The 19,956-nt window shown below is 36.3% G+C and overlaps 3 protein-coding genes and 1 non-coding gene across 4 annotated transcripts; 2 read left to right on the forward strand and 2 right to left on the reverse strand.

The window, feature by feature from the left end:
* The first annotated feature begins 1,219 nt into the window (after positions 1-1,219).
* On the forward strand, positions 1,220-1,309 carry LOC140797094 (small nucleolar RNA snoR114). Its single transcript, XR_012110586.1, has one exon. It is a non-coding gene; the product is annotated as a small nucleolar RNA snoR114 (small nucleolar RNA).
* Positions 1,310-2,173: 864 nt separating this feature from the next.
* On the reverse strand, positions 2,174-7,031 carry LOC140795972 (histone-binding protein MSI1-like). The gene is made up of 6 exons (XM_073148805.1): positions 6,562-7,031; positions 6,067-6,393; positions 4,427-4,579; positions 3,104-3,228; positions 2,924-3,019; positions 2,174-2,618 (listed from the first exon to the last, which is right to left on the reverse strand). The coding sequence occupies exons 1-6, from the start codon at positions 6,904-6,906 to the stop codon at positions 2,408-2,410; spliced, it is 1,257 nt and encodes a 418-aa protein (XP_073004906.1). The 5' UTR covers positions 6,907-7,031; the 3' UTR covers positions 2,174-2,407.
* A 990-nt stretch (positions 7,032-8,021) lies between these two features.
* On the forward strand, positions 8,022-11,790 carry LOC140795965 (tRNA (mnm(5)s(2)U34)-methyltransferase, chloroplastic). The gene is made up of 6 exons (XM_073148797.1): positions 8,022-8,299; positions 8,385-8,448; positions 9,463-9,655; positions 9,890-9,963; positions 10,926-11,081; positions 11,342-11,790. Exons 1-6 carry the CDS (start codon positions 8,059-8,061, stop codon positions 11,472-11,474), a joined length of 861 nt encoding a protein of 286 aa, XP_073004898.1. The 5' UTR covers positions 8,022-8,058; the 3' UTR covers positions 11,475-11,790.
* Positions 11,791-12,783: 993 nt separating this feature from the next.
* LOC140796935 (homeobox-leucine zipper protein HOX32-like) lies at positions 12,784-19,013 on the reverse strand. Its single transcript, XM_073150151.1, has 18 exons — positions 18,506-19,013; positions 17,720-17,876; positions 17,379-17,506; positions 17,194-17,284; positions 17,010-17,105; positions 16,822-16,935; positions 16,644-16,727; positions 16,279-16,434; positions 16,123-16,197; positions 15,927-16,033; positions 15,643-15,835; positions 15,182-15,373; positions 15,024-15,104; positions 14,814-14,945; positions 14,207-14,526; positions 13,461-13,566; positions 13,201-13,350; positions 12,784-13,121 (listed from the first exon to the last, which is right to left on the reverse strand). The coding sequence occupies exons 1-18, from the start codon at positions 18,724-18,726 to the stop codon at positions 12,975-12,977; spliced, it is 2,550 nt and encodes an 849-aa protein (XP_073006252.1). The 5' UTR covers positions 18,727-19,013; the 3' UTR covers positions 12,784-12,974.
* Positions 19,014-19,956: the final 943 nt, after the last annotated feature.

Below are 19,956 nucleotides of genomic sequence, written 5' to 3' on the forward strand. Positions count from 1 at the left end.
TTATGAGTTTTGTAAATTTTGAATGTGACCAAAGTGATTATAATAGCTAGACTTCCATACCTCAAGAGTCTGTCTTCCCAAAATAAGTTTGTTTTCCTAGCAAGTAATCAACCTGCATATAAGAACATTTGAACCTGTCATTCTTCATTGGCCAAGTTGTTTGCTCGTAACAGTAGGTAGCATACATATACATGATTAAGAGATGGGTGAATGCTAATGACTTGGATGAATTATGAATTACCACCATATGATGATACTCAAAATCAGACTTTCATTTGTATCTGTTTGCTCAAAAATCCGGAGACTAGTTAATAAGACCATCAAATTATCGTAATACTCTTATGATATTAATTATCCAATAATTTGAATTACCATAACATCTCTACATCAATAGAAAGAGAATTACATGAGGGTCCATTACCATTTTGATACTTTTGCTATCTTTTCCATCACGTTCAGATGGAAACATGACGTGTTAGCTTATGATATAAGGAGGTAAAGTGATTGGGCATATCCTGAGGTGCAATAGCTAATTAATCCAATTCTAATCTTTGTTCATGAAGCTAATGCAGATCTATACATGCTGTCATTAGAATAAGGGTAACGGTGTTTTGGCTCAATTTTAACTTGCCTCTTTGTATTTTTAGGTCTAAGCACTTTAAGCCTATGAGTCATCAACCGAGCCAAATCATTGAGCCTAATCACTACTAACCACTAAATAATTTTCTCTATAATAATTATTTAAAGTTGGAGTTGATCTCATAACCTCCTTGGTTATGAAGAAAGTACCTATCACGTTGGAAGTTGAGGTGGACACGGCGACTTGGACAAAAGTTAGATAGATTTGGTATGTTGGAGTGGATAGAGTTTTCAAAGATTTTATTGGGCCACGTTAGAACTTTTCTGTGTTCATCTTCATCTTCCTCTCTTTCACTCTTGGAAATAATATGCCATGGAAATAAGGCTATAACTAACGACATTCTCTTGTTTAATGAAGTCTTTCATTTATTCACAGTGTTGCTGCCGAACACCCCGCAAACTCCTTCATTCTCTCTTTCTCTCTTCCTCTCCATTTCATATATTTAAGCACTAAGCACCCAGCCACAGCTCAAGGCTTATACCAATAAAAATATCTCACAAACATCAGCACTTCTAGGGCAGTTGGCCAGCATCTTTACACTAGAAGACTCAGGTTCGAGACTTTCTAAATACAATATAAGAGCAGTGAGGAAAGTTGTGCTCAAGTGATAGATTGGGTCCATCACAACCGTCTGATCCCAAGAGGACGATACACAGCGCATCTGAGCTCTTATTTATTTTTTTCTCCTTTTACTAGTCTCTCCTTCAATCACTAAATAATGCGAATGTTGTTTCTTTTCTTTCTCTCTTTAATTTCTTTTTAACTTCTTTCTTCAAACTCCTCTTTATTTAGTAATATCGAACTGCGATTTTTATTTTCCTCTTAGACTAATAGGCACTTTTTGCTTCCACTTTAATCACGAACCATTGAGGTATAAAAGATTTTGGATTCAACCATATTGAGTCATTAAGTCATAACAGATACCATCCCTGAGTGAAAGAAACTCTACTTCCAACCTATTAGCTTAACAAAAGTTATGGTATTTGAATGTGGAAAATGGGTACTTCCCCTGTTCCCTGGACAAAAGAATAGTCCAAGTGCTTCGACAAAAGGGTAATGTGGCTAAATCATTAAGGAGATGGAACGATATCTGAATCTAAGATAACTAAATTAAGACTAAGAAATAAGACCAGCTAATTAAATTTGAGACTTAGTTTCTCTCCCATCTCTCGCCCTTCAATTTCCTTTCCTTCTCTTTTCTTTCCCTTCGCTGCCAAGTTTTTGGCTCCCCATCTCTTACGCTCCTTCTGCCTTATTCAAAACTCAGATCTATTCAAATTAAATTAAATGTAAGTATTCTACTTTCTAATCTACATATACTACTATTAACAGTAGAAAGCGATTCAAATACCGAACCTTCGTTTTGGTATGCACAAAGAATTTTATGTAATAAAATGCTGCAAGTTTGATCACCTCATGACACCACTGAGTCAAAAAATTTTACTGCAACAACTTTTAACATGAACTCAGTTGTGCTCTGTCAATAAAACAAGAGTAATTGTCGAGAGAAAGAATGCAAGAATGGATAGTTAATTAGCAAAATTACATGGTATCATTAAACATGTTAATTGCTGTTCGGAAAGCGCATATAAATGAGGAGAAGCGGACACTGAATATAAATAAGTTGACCAGTGTTGCTTGTAAAAGGCAGCGAAATAGAAAAGGGGAAGCACATATATCTCCACCATTTTTCTTTTTCCTATCCCTTTTTTTACTCTAAAAAATGAATTCAAGGACAAACGTTTGAGTTAAAGCTTTGGGTGGATCTTAATTGCTGGGGAAATCATCGTCATCATGGTAGATATTTTCAGCCATCTGCCATATCTGAAGAATGTTATTTTCGGCAACACTTGCAATGACCCAATCCTCGACAGGATTCCAAGAAAAATCGGATATCTTGCTAGTATGACCACCATGAATAAACAAGAGCTCAGGTGGGCCATCCTCTGCATCCTCAGGTGTTTGTTCATCATCAATCCTGCAAAAGGAAAAGAGGTTCAATGTCCTACTGGGTACAGATATGATCACTTCCTAATACTGCAGAGGACATTAGTACAGGCAGAGTAACTCCTTGATGGGAAATTCGAAGTCAAGAGTATGCTAACAAAACAAAAACACTACTCCTAGGCCCAGTCTCTTTCCAAACTACATAATATTTGTTGGTTCTGGGACCACTTTTCCAATCAGCAGCTGGCTTTGAAAAAGGAATTCGTCACAGAAGCAAATCCTTGCTACTACTGAACCTCTAACCCAGGAATGCCACAAAGAAATCAAAATATCTACCTGCTAAGGTCCCAGACCATAAGTCTCCTACCATGACAGCTAGATGCTAGTATAGTCTCGTTCATGGGATTCCAGCCAACTTGGAAGACCTGCTCTCTGATAATCACAATTGAAGATTTATGATATACATGAATCAACTAAAAGATATGTTATGAATTAAACTTCAAAATAAGTACTTACTTGTGACAGTCAAAGGTGTATAGGGAAGTACTCAGATTACGAAGATCAAATAACTTGACAGTTTTGTCATCTGAACCTGTTGCCAGTACCCACTCATTAAACGGATTGAAGGACAAACAGTTGACCTGCCATAGGACCATGATGCAAAATTAAGGGTTATCAATTTCATGCTTCGAAACATAGGGAATCTACTCTCCAGTTATCATATTTGAACAATTACCTAAAAACTAACATGATCTTCCATCCATGAATTTAGTCAAAACATTACTCACAGCATAAAAATATAAAAGAATATTTTTTAATCTCCTAGAGAAGCACCAAAGAATAAAAGTACAGTGTCAGCCGAAAGCCCAAAAGTATTTAGTATCTTCATATCCTCTTCAAAAGAAACTTCATTGCCTTTTAAAGATCTCAACCATATGGAGAAATGATTATTTGCATTTCTCAAACATTTATAATGTTTGGGGATTGTAACTGATCATTTGAAGTAAATTGCATCATGCCCCTTAAACTTAGAATGTTTATTGACTGAATAAGTTTGTGGATAGAGATAAGAATAACAGTCTCAAACTCTTTATTCTTTGGAGAGGACTTCTCATGATCCCTTGCCAAATCTTATTACTAACTTTCTTCATTTAAAATTTGGAATGCCAACCATTCAGAAAGAACCTGTCTATGCTAATCTATGCATGAACTTATTCATCTCCCAAGCTCTTCAGTGGTCCTTCGGTTAAATTTAACATAAACGTAAGTGATACTATGTAAAAATAAGCATGAACTCAAAACATATGAAGTTTTATCAAGCACATTTCATGGCAATAAACCTGCTCAAATTATGACATACAATGGAAAAATATTAATTGGTTACATAAATAACAAAATAAGAGGTTGTCCACAAAATGCTTTTGGTAGCTGACATCTTTACTGACAAGGAGTACTGAAGCATTTCAAGTAGCCAGCATTGCCTCGATATCACATATAGGATCAACTTTAACGCTGCTGAACTGTATAGTATCTTAAATTAGGAACACTGATGGATAGTATATGCGACAGCAGAAAAATGGGAGATAAAGCTGGGAATAGTTTCATCTTCTTTAATTTATCTTGCACTGAACCCACATCTGAAGTATGCAAAGTAGCCTATCCCAGCCACCACCAGGCTGCATGAACAGCTCACATTCTTTTGTTTTATATATAGTTATCAACTAGCAGAAAGCATGTTCATTCCAAAAATGGCAGCAAACGACAACACTTATAAACTTTGAGATGAGCAAATCAATTTAAGGAAATACAAAGCCATCTTGGTTAATGAAAGACACTTACCTCACCTTGATGTGCAACCACAGAGTGGACAGGCTTGTCAGCCGCAGGTGAACGAAGATCCCAGATGAACAGATGGCGATCATCACCAACAGAACCAAACAAGTCTTCATTCTTCGAATGCCAAGCAACATCTCCAACTACACCTACATGAACCTATTTAAAAAAAAAATTATAGCATTCACAAGTGCAGTATCAAAAAAGTCTCATACTACAAATCTAAAAACCATTATTTTTTTCTTATCCCTTTATTTGCTGGCATCTTCAAGACCTCAAGTCCTTTGCTTAATGCAAAGCAGCACGAATATTTACATGAATTTCTATAATGCTCAAGTAAAATTACCAACTAGTAACCAGATAAATCAGAATGTTTTCGTATTTTTCGATATTGGTTTCTCATGTTCATATAGTCACCCTTTCCATTAAGTGTCTCGTTAAATAGCTTTCACTACCTCATTTGATGAATAATAATCATGTTATCTGAAAACTTTATAAATACTAATATATAGAAGAGCTAAAGATGATGAATTACAAATCAAAAAATTGAGAGAAAGGTGAATATTTTATTTTCTAAAAATTTAAATATCTAACATGAACTTAAGCAAAAAGCAAACAGACCAAAAAATTTATGCAGGTACAGTCTATTGGATTTTAGTATAGCAAACATGAATAGATTTTAGAGAATGATGGATGAGGATAAGACAAAATAGATAAGAAAATGAGAGTAAACTGTATCAAGAGAAATAACGCATCGTCTTCCAGAAAACTAATGTCTATAAAGAGATAGTAGTAAACTTCTGTGTCTTTCCCCATTTCTTACATAAACAAATAAACACCCTCAGAAGCTCAGTGAAGTCAGCGCCATTTGTCAAATGGGCACAAGCTCAAATACAGGAATGGAAGTTACGTCTAAATTCTGTCTTTCCTCATTTCTAACATCAACAGATCAACCCCCTCAGAAGCTCATTGTTAGCAAGGAAACTACAAAAATTGAAAATGAGCATCAAAAGAGGCTAATATGCCCACAAAACAGAAATAACAAAAGAAGAAAAAAAAAGAACTGAACTATGGGAAAGGTCATTGAACACTCTTGACTGCTATATATTATCTAAGTTTGCAAATTTGCATTACCAAACCCTGGAATCCAAGAAAAAGTGCCACAACGTGTGGAAGAGTTAATTGCCATTCAAATAATGAAAGAATAACATTAATAATTAATAACGTCATTTGTCCAACTAAACATCAATAAGATGTCTTCTCCGCTGCTACATCTTTCTTTCTCTTTGTTCAGAAGTATTCAAGATCTTCATTCAGCTTTTTGTAAAAGCTATGAGAGTATGAGACACACAGGCTACAGCATTATAACCAACTACTTGGAACCTTTGAGCACTAGCTTTTGCTCGTAAGCCAGTATCGTCCTTCAAATGACTTGTGGATGTCATATCCCCAAGATCCTTATTCATGCAAATTTTACCTTTAAGAAAGTTGATACATCTAACTGGATTTCTAACATTCAATACTGTCTCCAAATTCATCCCAAATATCAAGTGTATCTTAAAAGTAAAGCAGAAAGTGTAAAACAGACAAGAAAAGTAAATCGGTGAATTCTTAGGCTATCAAAAAGCATATCAACAGGAACTGACCTTGAAACTATGAAGAGCATCAAGGACGTTGTTTGTGCTATTTGCTCTGATGTCCCACAAACATATCCGAGAATCATCAGAACTACTCAACAAATAGCCTTCTTTGAAAGCACTCCAAGATAAACCATATCCTTCGGTGTCGTGACCCCTCAGCCTTAAGTCGGGATTGCACGCACCATCGAGAGGAGCCTTTGCTGGATGCTTGCTGCAATCAAAAACATAAACCTCTGAAAGAACGGTCTTAGTCGCGATCACAGAAGGATTCTGAGGCATATAACGAGCTCGGTTGATTTCTCCATCATGAATTATTTGTTGAATTATTTGCACCTGAACCGAAATGTTAAACAGTTTAGGATAATTATTTCCTTCCCAAACCCAACCAAAATTAGAAACCTCTACGCTGCCCTTTTACCTAACAAGGGCTCCCTAATTCTACAAATCAATCAACACTCACATCCCCAAATCCAACAAAATCATCAAAATCCAAGATCTAACCTTTCCACAAGGGTACCCGAACCCACCGCTCTCGCCCTGCTCGTCGTCGTACTGTCTCGCGTCGAACTCGGCGTCCTCCTTCGGGATCTGGACCTCGGCGAGCATGAGGTGGTTGGGTTCGTCATCGGCGGTGTGGGTCCCGAGGACCATCTTGTAGACGGCGTAGTCTTTCCCGGCCGGCTCCTCGTGACCGGGGAGCCATTGCACGGTGAGGGACGGCCACTCTAAGGCGTGGGTGATGACGAGGTCGTAGAGGAACGGGGTGTTCTTCTTCCAGATCTTGTACTCCTCGTTGATCGTCCGCTCCTCCGTCTCGCGGCGGAGCTCGTCGTCGTCCTTCGCCATCTGGATTCGGGATTAGGGTTTCTTCGCTCGTGATATTTTGGCGCGAACGGTAGTTGTTTGCGATTTGGAGGGAAAGAGAACGAGAGTAGTAGTGGGGACGAGAAGGGACGAAGAGGGTTCAATGGAGTTTGGGACTAGGAATATATATATATATATAAATAAATATATATATATATATATATATATATATATTATTATTATTTTTATTTTATTTTTTTTGTTTTCCTTACAAAAATATCTGAGATTCACTGAAAACTTTCAAACTGCCATAATTGTGCCCCAAAAATATTACATTAAAAAATGCCATGCTAACTAATTTTAGAGTTTAAAACAAAACTTTTAAAATATCATAATATTCCTAATAAATTATTGTAAAGTTGGTAAACACATATAAATAACTAAAATATTCTTCTTTCTTGATAAGTACTTTTGTATTGATAATTTTTATCTTGTACAAGATAAAAAAAAAACTGTTGTTCTATAATATTGAGTTAAAATATTTTAAACTTTGTTAGAAAATTTATGCAAGGGTAAAATAGTTATTTTCTAAAATTAAGTTTTATATTAATCACAATCAGTTTTAACTAATGGAATAATATTTTTTTTAAATAATGATTTTACTGACAGTTTTGTTATTTTTAACAATATTCAAGGGCGATTATATAAACATCCTTAAAACTACTTAGATAGAAATATATCTTATTTAAATTTAATGTAAAATGACCTAATTCCTTTGGGTCAGTTTTTAAGGTTAAAAGAGAAATTAGATTAAAAGTTACAAGGAGAATAATTTACATTTTTTTTAATTTTTAAAAGTAATGAAATAATCTATAATTAACTTATAGTGTTCTTGGGGTATTAAAAGCTATATATAAGTCAAATAAATAATAAATATATAGAAGCTACGCTGTGAATGAATAAAAATATAGGTTTGTTTTTGATAAATTTCTCATAATATTTGGAATTATTTCACCACAATTATGTAAGCCAAAAAAAAGTACTAAATAAATTCTAGTAGAAGTGTAGAATATCCTAAATATTAAATGGACCTTCGTCTATGGACTTTTTATAAAAAAATTAAAAAAAAATTAAAAAAAAAAATAGAAAGAAAGGAAACCTCTGAAATCTAATCTCCCTCCAAGAGTCCGAGAGATGACCTCCTCGTCCCTGCGACCTTCTCCCCTCCGCAGTTTACTCCTCATGGAAACCCTAACCCTAATCCGGCCTCCTTCTCGTCGAATCACTAGCCAATCTCCTCTCCTTCCAACCCTGCCTCGTAGATTCCCCCCAAGACCCCAGCTCGCGACGACGGCGAGAGCTCAAACGACTCTCTCTGGATTCGAGACTTCCTCTGCTAAATCCGACGAGAAATCGTTCCCAATGCCGGTCTCAGGTCACTTCCATCACTTTTGAGGTAGTAAACATCGAAATCTGATGAGAAATAGAAGTACTAGCTTTAGTGTGTTTGAAAATTTCAGGGGTGGAGGAAGCTTTGATGGGGTTCATCACTGGAAAGAGAAAGGCGACGGAAGTAGCTCACGTGTAGGTACAGTTTGTCCTGATTTCTTATATTCGTTTATGATGTTGGATTCGTTTTTAGTTCATCTCTGCTTGAGATATTGGCAAGTGATTGATTAAAAAATGTCGTATTGCACACTACTCCCATGAACAAATTGTTCGATGTAGCACATATTGGACAAATTAAGGTTAGTCAAAATATAAAATTCTTTTGCGTTGCGCTATTTTTTCAATGAAATTTGTAGCAAAGCAAACCCACTTTCTTAAAACAATCAGTTGACCGAAAAGCTTATACTGTTAGGTAACAAAGTATATATCATGCCTTTTAACACACTCCCTCAAGTGTGGCTCCTACATACTGCACATGGACAGATTAAAGACAATAGACTGTGCGACCCTCCATACCGTACAAGAATTGATAATGTTTAGAGATTAAATGGGGCTAAATGAACCAAGACAATTTGTATGTTCTGACCTATATCTGAGTTGTTTCTGCATTACTTATACTATTTTGTCCTATGGCTCATTCTAGACCAACTTCAATGGTTGATTTTCTTCTGGTGTAGATTAGAATGAGCACATGAGCTTTCGATTTTGGACATTTTGTATCAAATCTTTCCATCTCCTTGTTCTGTAAGCCTAAAAGATGGGCCCTGTTGTCACTTTGCATGTTTTAGCATTAAATTCCACATGTCATTGTTGAATTCAGCAATCTACTATATTGCACTCCTTCATCAAGGTAATATTGAATAATTAGTGATGCAGAATCTATGAGCTTTCTGGTAGCTCTATTAATTGAGTATTGAAGGCATTATGCTGTTCTCCATGCATTTTCCATCATTTGTATGCTTTTTTTCTTTAAAGATTTTGTTTGAGTATTCACTTTTCAGTTTTTCATAGTTAGTTGCTTTTCAATGGTATAGAATGTCTTTGTTAATTTCTTCAACACATTACAACTCAAGGATAAAGATGCTTGTTATACATGATTATCAGCTGATGTCTTTATTCCATGTCCATTGTATGTTCATTCCTTACTAGAGTGTGGAGAAGTATTGTACAAAAAGGAGACATTGTGGTTGATGCCACATGTGGCAATGGTCATGATACATTGGCATTGCTTAAGATGATAGCTGATGAATCAGGGAAAGGTTGTGTCTATGGGATAGACATTCAGGAGTCTTCTATAAAGAGCACTGCATATATGTTAGAAAAGTCAGCTGATGCCCATGAGGTACTGAAATTTCATGATTGTCTGAAATACCGTAGTTTTCGGTGACACTGCCCAGCAAAATAGCTCTATCCTTATTGTCACTAATGACTAGTTTCTTTCATATATCATCTTGATTTAATTTTTGGTGTGTATCTTTTGGTACCTTTTCAGAAGCCAAAGCAATTATTTGAGAAACTCTTTGAATTGAAGTTGCTTTTAAGAGAGAAATATATCTTCACTGTTTCTTTGTTGCAGAGGAAGTTAGTTAAGCTCTTTTCAGTTTGTCATAGCAAGATAGAGGATATTGTACCAAATAATGCTCCTGTCAGGTAACCTTACTAAAGTTTATCAGTCCTTTTTATTATTAATTTTCTGTTCAGCATAATCATGAATTTGTTTTTACAGTAGTTGGTGTTATCAAACCAAATATAAAGTTTGTAGTGCTAATAAATGAAAGTCTCATCTCACTCTCACTCTCAGTTGCAAGTTAATAGAAGCAGTAAAAATTGGTACATGTACAAATAAAAAGAAGAGAAGAAGACATTCCAAAGAGCGATACTTGGAGATTGTTCTTCATAATTCAACTATTGAGTTTTTTTTTCCTGAATTTTTTCTTTTCTTTTATTTTTTCTTCTCTAACAGGCCAATCTTTGACGCCTCCTTACAAACATAAACATAATTTAACTTCTTAGATTTTTCCTTGAAAGCAAAAGTGATGCTAGATATCATTTTGGAGAGGAAATGAAGCCAAAAAGAGATTTCTAACTCTTGTCCATCTCTGTCAGGCAGGTCATACCAGTTAACTTCATGTTTTGTGACGATGGACTAATCACCATATATAACCTTTATAAACTCCAAGTCTATAATGGCCAGATACTGGTTGCTCGTCAATCATAATGGTCAGCTTTCTTTTTTACCTTCAGTGTAAGTTTTATATTTGAGAAACCATATGTGTGATTTGTTGCTTCTTAAGATCAATCCACCTTGTGCTCCCACGCCCTCAACTGATTTAATTCGACTCAGTTTGTTATCCCTGAAAATGGAAAAGAAAAACTCAAGTATCTTGTCTAGATCTTGAAATGGCTTGTCATAGTTTTGTACGAATTTGTATTGAAATAAAATGTTAGTCCTGTAAGGAGTTACTGAAGAAGATCATGTTTTTGTCTGGAACAGAAACATACTTCATGGATCTTGTAATTCGCGACTTCTGGTTTTATGTACCTTTTGTAGTTCTTTGATTATGGAGGTTATCCACTTTTATGTTGGTAAACATATTTCATCTTGTGTCTAGGCTTGTAGCATTCAACTTGGGTTATCTCCCAGGAGGAGATAAAACAATAATTACGACATCACAAACAACAGAACTGGCATTACAGGCTGCTAGTAGGTTACTGGGACATGATGGGCTTATCAGCATAATGGTTTATGTGGGGCACCCTGGTGGAAGGTAACTTTTATTCTGATAGGTTTAATATTATCCAAATCATTATGCTGGAGTTTAAACTATTGGAGTTGGAATTCAGAGGAAAAATTCCTCATTTTTTTACCTTAGTATGGTAAATTGGATTCAACATAAATTTCTAACTGTTGGCTGGTGCTATTCATGAGTTGTAACTGTCTACCGTTATGACTTGAGCCATGGCATGATCTTCATGGCAAACTTTGAATGCTTTCAGTATAATCTTGTTTTATCTTCCTTCTTCTCAGAGATGAATTGGAAGTTGTTCAGTCATTTGCATCCAGCTTGCCTGTCGAAACCTGGGTTAGCTGCAAGTTTGAAATGCTTAACCGGCCAACTGCTCCTGTCCTTGTTCTCTTGTACAAGAAACAAATGCCATGAAGGGTTTCTGCTTCAGAGCAAAGCAAAGCAAGCCTACTATTGGCTTTTCACGCTTGATATCACTAATCACCCTAACACTGTTAGTGATCTTCATGAAGTTGTTAGGCTTCTTATACGTATCTTATTGGTCTCAGCTTATCAATCTTATAGATCGTATACATTGGAAGTATGTCTGAAGATTGAATTTTGATTTTGGAGCAAATATGATCCTTTGTTGCCTCAAATATCTTTTTGAATTTTTTATAAGGTTATATCCAAATTGACCCTCGAAATAATTAGGATTAAATATATTTTAATCCCCTGTACTTTGGATTTATTTTACCTTTTGAGCTTGATTTTGTATTATTATGCCTTCCTGCACTATTGATTAAACTATAAATACAACCAATGCTAACAGCTGACAAATGACAAATAAATATATTTAAAAAATCTAGATTAGTGCAATAAAAAAAAAGTTTAGAGAAGTGAAGTGATTCTTGTTCAAATCGATAACACTTTTTTAATTGAAAAGGCACAGATTTTGTTAGTTGTGAATGAAAATTTTAATATTTAATATTTAGTAAAAAAAAATGAACGGCGACCTAATGATACAAAATAAAGTATAAATTTAGAAGAATAAAGGAGTTTTGATCCAATCCTCCACCAAAATCATTCATCATCGTTATCCCCTTTTACTCTATCGCTCTATGCCACGTGTTTCAATTTTTTCAGATTTATTGCGTGTATACTCTTAAAATATCTCATATTTTACCTGTGCACTCCTCTCAAAATTATGTTTACATGTATGCCCTTCAAAATAAAACATATATTATTTACCAAATATCCTCTTAATTGTTTTAAAGTTAAATCTAAATAACTTAATAGAAAAATAAAAAATATATAGAACACAAATATGTCTTTCTATGTTTAAATTATTCAAATTTTAACTACGTTATCTCTACGGGGTATTTACGTAAAAGATGCAAACATCAACTTTAGAATGACATATAAGTAAATAAGAGATTTACGAAGGATATATATGTAAAAAAAAATCTCTATTCTTGGAATAAAAACCCTTTGTTTCAGTTCGTTCCACTAAACGATATATATGCTAGATGATAATCCTCTAATCTCCTAGTAATGTCATATGGATCGATGACTGCATTCGTCATTCATCCATATAGTGGCAATTTGGTCATTTAATGGAACAGAGCCTGAAGACGAGAGATGCCCACCAACTTTTATCTCAGAATAAACTCGTGAAATAGTGTAACACATAATAAGATATTCATATAATTACGATGGAACTACACTGAAACGCCTTCCGAGGTATCCAAAAAAGTTATTAGCAATGTAGATTATCACACTAACTCTTAGCTAAAGTATTCAGCAATTACACATTAAGCATACCAGATAACATTTTCTCCGTTGGAACATAAAGATAGGTTCTGAAATCTAAAGATCGAATGAGTTTACATATGATGTGATAGAGGTAAAAGAAGCCTAAACTCATCAGCTGATTCAAACGAAGGACCAGTTCACAAACATGAAAGCCAGGCAGTGGGGTGAATCTTCTTCATTCAGGACCTTCCATGCCACGGCCTGTTCATAAGACACCGGCCGCCCCATGCTCGACATGCAGATGCCACCAGGAAGATAAGCAAAGCCCTAGAAAGGAGCCGAAGTACCATGAGATTAATTTAGGTAGTAAACTTTGTGAAGCATCATGAGGTCTAGTTTTACTTACTTGTTGCATAATCTTGGTGAATTCGGAGCATAGCACCTTCCGACCACCATCATCAAGGATTTTCTCAAATGTTATATCCTGGAGAGCTATTAGTGTCGTTTCCAGCATGTCGAGACCTGCTTGGTTAGTAAAGGTGAAAACAGGAGAAGCCTGCAAAGAAGGATTGCTGTTCGTTAGGATACTGCATCAAAATTATAAGTTATTAATCAAGAGTGCAGTAACACAAAGACATTGAGAAACAAGAATGTGTGTAATCCTGCCTTTAAAGAGCAGCACATGATTGCATCAGAATGGTGCCACAGAAGTTTCAGCAGAGAATCGCCGGTCTGAGAATCAGCTTGAAGAAGCTCTACTCCAGTATGGATACTGAAATGTATTCATGGCAATAACATTTAAAAGTAGATAACAAAATAACAATACTCCAATTAGCCTGGAATTTGCAAAAGCATATAAACACAACAAAGGGGAAGGCGGAAAAAACACTGAAAATAACAAATCAAGATGCGGTTTTGAAAAATACATGGATGAGGGGAGCAACGGATTAAGGATGCTTAGGGAGTGATTCCTCAAGAAAATGTAAACACAATAAACATCAAAGCAGCTTTAGAAGTCAGAAGTTCCATTTTGATGACAATATATCTTGTGTAGTGACGAACACTGAATGTAATGACCAGAAAACCAAACGTAGTGATACCAATTACTAGAATTCCAAGATTATTATGGTGAATAGGGCTAAATTTAAATAACAATTAGCATATACAAAATACAGTCAAAATGTGCCTTTCAAATACAAGTGTTGTATTGCATCAATTCAAGTGTAGAAAACTATTTCAACCAACTATAAAAATTATAGCCACTGCATTCAAAAGTCTGCAAATAATTGCTAGTATTACACTTTACCAGCTGTATGCAATTTAAATAAAAAAAACCTACTTCTCAATGAATTGGCATCAATAGTAATTTCATCACGTCATCCAAATATACTACTATCAAAAGAAGACATTACCTGTAGCTCCTAGAAATCCATCTTGCCAAAGTGTGAGCTTCAGGAGAGCCAGGTGCATGCTTCATTCCAATTTGTGCACCAAGTGAAGGTGATATTGCCATAGCAACTCTCTGAACGGAGGCTGCAACACTTCGGACATAATTTCTCGCCATCATTGCAACATTTTCTCGAAGGTGATCCTCATACGTGAACTGGAATGCTATGGTCAGTACTGATCTCATGTTGTGTGCATTTGAAATTTCATTAGTGGGGCGTGCACCACCAGATCCAACCTCAAGGGTGGAGGCAAGGTCAAGGGTTCGAGTAGTAGTGGGTGCATCCTGAAGTTTGAAAAATAGTTGTACATTATGATCAGACAAAGATAGAAACTAACTATACCATGAAACTGAAGGCTGACTGACATACTGTATAAGAACCCAGAATATAAACAACCTACGGAAGCAATGTGCCAAACCAATAAAAATTAATCAATAACAACTTAGAGAACACATGAATTTACAGACTATATGAGTCGGACACCAGGAGTAACACCGAGCTTACATAAATCTCAGAACTCTTTGCCCCTAAAAAGATGTTTAAAAATACTTATAAGAGCGAAGGTTCTCACTGTTTTAGAGTCTAAAGGTATCACTCGGAAACCAGATGGCAACAGAGGAGCATCATCAGCAAAAGATTCATCTATAGGTGCAAATACAAGCTGTGCACATGCATCATCATTCTCGTCAATTCCACTGCAAAGCTGCAATCGAGGAAAGGAAAAGGTTAAGGCAAATTGGAGCAGATATATGTACTATCTAATAAATAATAGAACACAAACCTGCAATAAGAACATGTCCCTTGATAAAACAAATTCATCTTGATGGAAACCTTGGCCCTCAAGCCTAATAACTTCCAAGAACTACAATTTAAGAAGAAATAAAGTTTCATAAAGAAGTACATTGGCACGGGCAAATTATTCCGGAATAAAAAGATTACCTCTTCATGCTCCACTGTATGACCCAGAGGTATTATAACCTGATTGCCCAAAAAACCACTACTTGTCCTCAAGCCAGGAATTGCATATGAACTAGCTCTCAGAGAAGCAGCCGAATAGGCATCAACAGCACAGTCTGCCCACTCATAACGATGCTCCCGTATAAAGCGGACAAGTAATGCAGGTGGCACATTCTACATAACCCAAACAAATACATAAATGATGCTAGTGATAAAAAGTGTCAATACTGCAACTCGTTAATATTTACAGATACATTCTGTGAAAGGTGACAGTCCAGTACTCCAGCCTCCGATTATTTCCCAAATAATTGATGTTAACGGAAAAAAAACAAGGCCTTGAAAAGAAGTAAATTGTTGAAGGTGGATCTGTTTGAAATACACTAAACTGCACTATCTTACCCAGTAGAGAATAAAAGGACAATAAACAAGAAAATGAGTTAAACCTGCAGCAACACGGATGCCTTCGCACATAAGACACCACCTCCCATATTTGAAAAAAGAGCAGAAGGGCTGACATTAGATCCAAAAAGTTTGTTTGGCGATGAATTGATAGCAATAGTAACATCATCAGAACCGTCACTACTCATCAATGACCAACCATCATCTGTAAACCCATTCACAGCATTGTTGAAACCTCTGCAAAGTAGAACAAAATGCTTGACGTGAATGTGAATAAGAATATAGAATTAATTCTTTAATATACTTATACCACACAATAACTACTAACCTGCTCAGTCTCTGGCTGAAAGTTCTCAGAACTGCTGGCTGGCGACCTCCAACATAAGATATTTCACCACTCGATTCTTGAGCAATTTGTCTAATATGACGCAATGCCTGGTATGAGTGACTATGTGAGTAATCATTATGTTGTTAGTCGATTGAGAAGCGATGACTGAGAAATAGAACTATGAAGAAAGGCTTACAGCTATAGTCATCTTCTGTGCAAGAATCTTGGGAGATTCATACAAGGGCCTTAGGACCTCAGGCACACTCCAAGCCTACATAGAAAACGACAAAATGAACACATTTGAAAAGATTCCATCAACCCTCACCGAAAGTTAAATTGAAGCATGTCATACATCCAAATCAATGTGATCCACAATGCGTATCATTGAGCCACCACCATCACAGGGTTGAATAAGATAGCCACTAGGAAGCATTTCAGCTCTCACAAAATTTGGAGCAGTAGGCCCAGCTGGACCTCCAGTCGAAGAGGTCAATGATCTCTCACAGATCTATGGAAGAGATACCAGGTCCACATTAAAATGGAGAAGAGATGAAAGCAAATCAAAATGCTAAAAATAATGATGGAAAGAAATGGCACAGAACTTTTTCGATACAACTACAGTAACGAGTAATCAAACTGTTTGATCCAAATAATTGCTTCCAGAACAAGATATGCATGAAAAGGCAGCAACAAGTAACAATTAATCCAAAATTTTACCACAAGACTGCCATCTTCTAGACCAGTAGTGTATCTAAGCATCCAAAAGTCACGCGCTGCTTCTAATGTAGTAGGTGCGTAAGTCTGCAAATAAAAAGAACATGTGTTCTAAAAAATGTTATCAAAGAACATAAAGTTAAAAGGTTACCATGGAAACCCTGTAAAGAAAGGTACTGACCTGCATGTAGATAAGCTCGATAATTCCACCATTTCCAGTAGGAATTACAGTCAACACATCAAGGGAACGGCAATCACGATACCAAGACAGACGATCTTTGAGGATCTCTGCGACCTAAAGAGAACTCATTTATGAGTTACTTATCAATAAATGAGATATGGGAGTCCTTGCAAGCAATGACTTTTTACCTTTGTGGGTTCTAGACTCACAAGGCCGCAGGCTCGTGCTGCTATCCCAGTACAACTGTGGGAAACAGCAATGATTCCAATAGAATCCGGACCAGGCTGCAATGGAAAACCAAGAAGTTGCATACTGAAGTGAGGAACTCTAAGGAAAGCCCAAGCTTACAATAGTATGTACACAAACTGTCACCTTCATTCCAACAATCTGCACCCACTTGACAGCAGTTCCAGTCGCCTTTGAGAGAAACTCTGCCAAGGTCTCCTCAGCAATTGCAAGTAGACTGTTAGGCAGAAGGCCATAAAAGGGTCAAATTCTGCTTAAATGCCAAATGGCCATGGCACTCTGCCACAAAATATGATAACCAGAGTCATTACCCAGCTGGGTTATTAGCATCCCTTTGCGGATGCTGAGGTTTAGGGTTTTGTTGGTGTTGGTGTTGGTGTTGGTGCTGACCACTTGTCACTACAGACTCGCAACTTGTGTCTGTAGTTGCTGCAGATGCCTGTAGCATTGCAGACTACAATTACTTATGTATTAACAAGTAAAATTAGTGTAACTGCAAATAACAATTACTGTAGATGATATTTTGCCCTATGTGAACCATCCCATCGAAATGCCAAGAGAGATACCAAAGTATGTTTTGCCAAAAGATGGAGTCAGGAGACTTGCAACAGCAAAAATCAAATGTTAGGCAGAACAGGAAAACTTTTCTTACATTGAGTTGTTGGCGCATGTAGCCATTCTCATAAACAAGTTGAGACACCTGCTTCTGCAGCCGGTCATTTTCCTCCATCAACAGCTTGTTCATCGCCGTCAGCTTCCGATTGACAGTCTGGAGACGAGATGCCTCCTTCCGTTGCTTCTCACGACATCTACATAACATGACCAGCAATTAGGACATACAAAAATATCATTTAGAATACACTTCCTAAACCATGTTCTTCTAAACCAAAGGTAATTCTGTTATGCAGCCCTTAATAAGAATGTGATCGCATAAGTGACAAATAACAAAAATAATCAAATCTAGTGATAGCTTTGGCATTTTAGAATTAAAACTGGACTCAAGTAAGCAAGAGATCCCAATCCCACTTAATGCCCGCAATTAAACCAGCAATCGTAATGAAAGCTAACAAACTAGAATAAGCACCCATACATGTACAAACCATCCCAAACCAGGAAACATCAAGGATATACCACGAAGAGTAACCAAAACCCGTGAACGAACGTCAACGCCTCCCATTTGAGAAAAGATTTAGTAATCTCTCAATCCAAAATACACGAACCTCATCACCAAAAATCATACCTTTGATGTAAAAACAACCACTCCTTCCAAGAAACAAAGTAGGAAAAATTGGAGACAATTGAATGAACGAGATCCTAACATCTATTACAGAACGAAATCGGATTAAACCCAACTACAAGTTTTGTAAAAGAAACTCTCTTTTATACTGATGCTATCTAATATTTAACTCCACAACTGCAATTGCACCAATCGCCTCACCTACGATTCTGAAACCAGACTTTGATCTGCTTGGGCTCGATATTGGCCAGTATGGGGCACTCCCGTATGATCTGCTGCCTTCTCATCGAGCTCGGCTTCGGGCACTCGCTATAGACTCTCTCGAGCGCCTCCACCTGCTCCGGCGTATACCTCACGTACTTCCCCGAATCCATCAGCTGCTGCGCCGCCTTCTCCTTCCCGGCGTAGGCAGCCATCGCCATCTCCCCCCCAAACCACCTAACAAGACCGTAAAACCCCGAATCGATCCCTATAAAACCCTAATCTCCCCTCCTCCTCTTCCTCCCCCTCGACAGTGGGAGCGTCCAAGCGCCGCCTCCCCCCCTCCCGCATCACCGACCTCAGAAGGTTCTCCCCCTCTCCTTCTCCGGCGATGCGATAAACCCTAGCCCTATGTCCGAACTCAATGCCACGGTTTCCACTTCAAGAGAGAAAGAGGGAGAGAGAGAGAGAGAGAGAGATGCGAGGAAGATGGCAGAGACGAGGGGATGAAGAGAGGAAAGGATAGTGTTTCAATATATAGAGAGAAAGAGAGAGTGGTCACTTTTTCGGGTTATAATTTGACGTGGGATTTAAAAATGGAGTCTCTATTCTTTTGAAGGAAATGTGGGACCTTTTTTAGTGACAGTGAGTGGTTTGAGGCCACCTCTGTCTCTCTGTGCTTGTGCTGTTCCTGTCACATAAATACTACTACTCTCTCTCTCTCTCTCTCTATATATATATATATATATATAAATAAATATATAGATTATTCTCTTTCTACCAGTTATAGATTTTATAATTAAATTTTTTTATTTGATTTAGGTTTTTTATAAATTTTATATTAAAATCTGAAGTATTTGATAAGAGTATTTCTGCCTTCTATTATTAAATAAATTAAAATTCATAAGTATCTATACAAAAATTATAGATACATATATTTTATTTCTAAAAATCCACTTCACTTACTATAATTTTATTTATTCTTCGTACAAATATTTGCCTTTGTTTTGGATTATTTTTCTTTATTTTTTGTGATGCTATTTGACTTGAAACCTTGAATGAGCCCAGCCAAAGATCATATGTACTTCATTTTAATTTGATGATCAAAATATGAGTACCATGGATAATATAGTAATTTAACATTGTTATTTCTGAAGCTTCTAAATGCGAATATAAATGTGGTCAGAAATATAATACTACTCAAATTGGCATCATAATTAGTACATATGAAAATATATACTTTTATTATATATTTTTTATTTCATTATTTCTATAAATTGTAAACTCTTGGAATAAACCGACAAAAATTTAACCAATATTTTTCAACCCATATCTGCATCGATACAAAAAAAATTTTAAAATTATTTTAATAGGACATGAATTCTATTATTCATCTTAGTTACCATAGTAGCTCATATTCTAGATATACAAATAAATAAATGAGTTTTAAA

The sequence above is a fragment of the Typha latifolia genome, chromosome 10 (genome assembly GCF_019914945.1).
Source record: "Typha latifolia isolate L0001 chromosome 10, TyphaL0001v2, whole genome shotgun sequence".
In the NCBI taxonomy this organism is placed as follows: domain Eukaryota; kingdom Viridiplantae; phylum Streptophyta; class Magnoliopsida; order Poales; family Typhaceae; genus Typha; species Typha latifolia.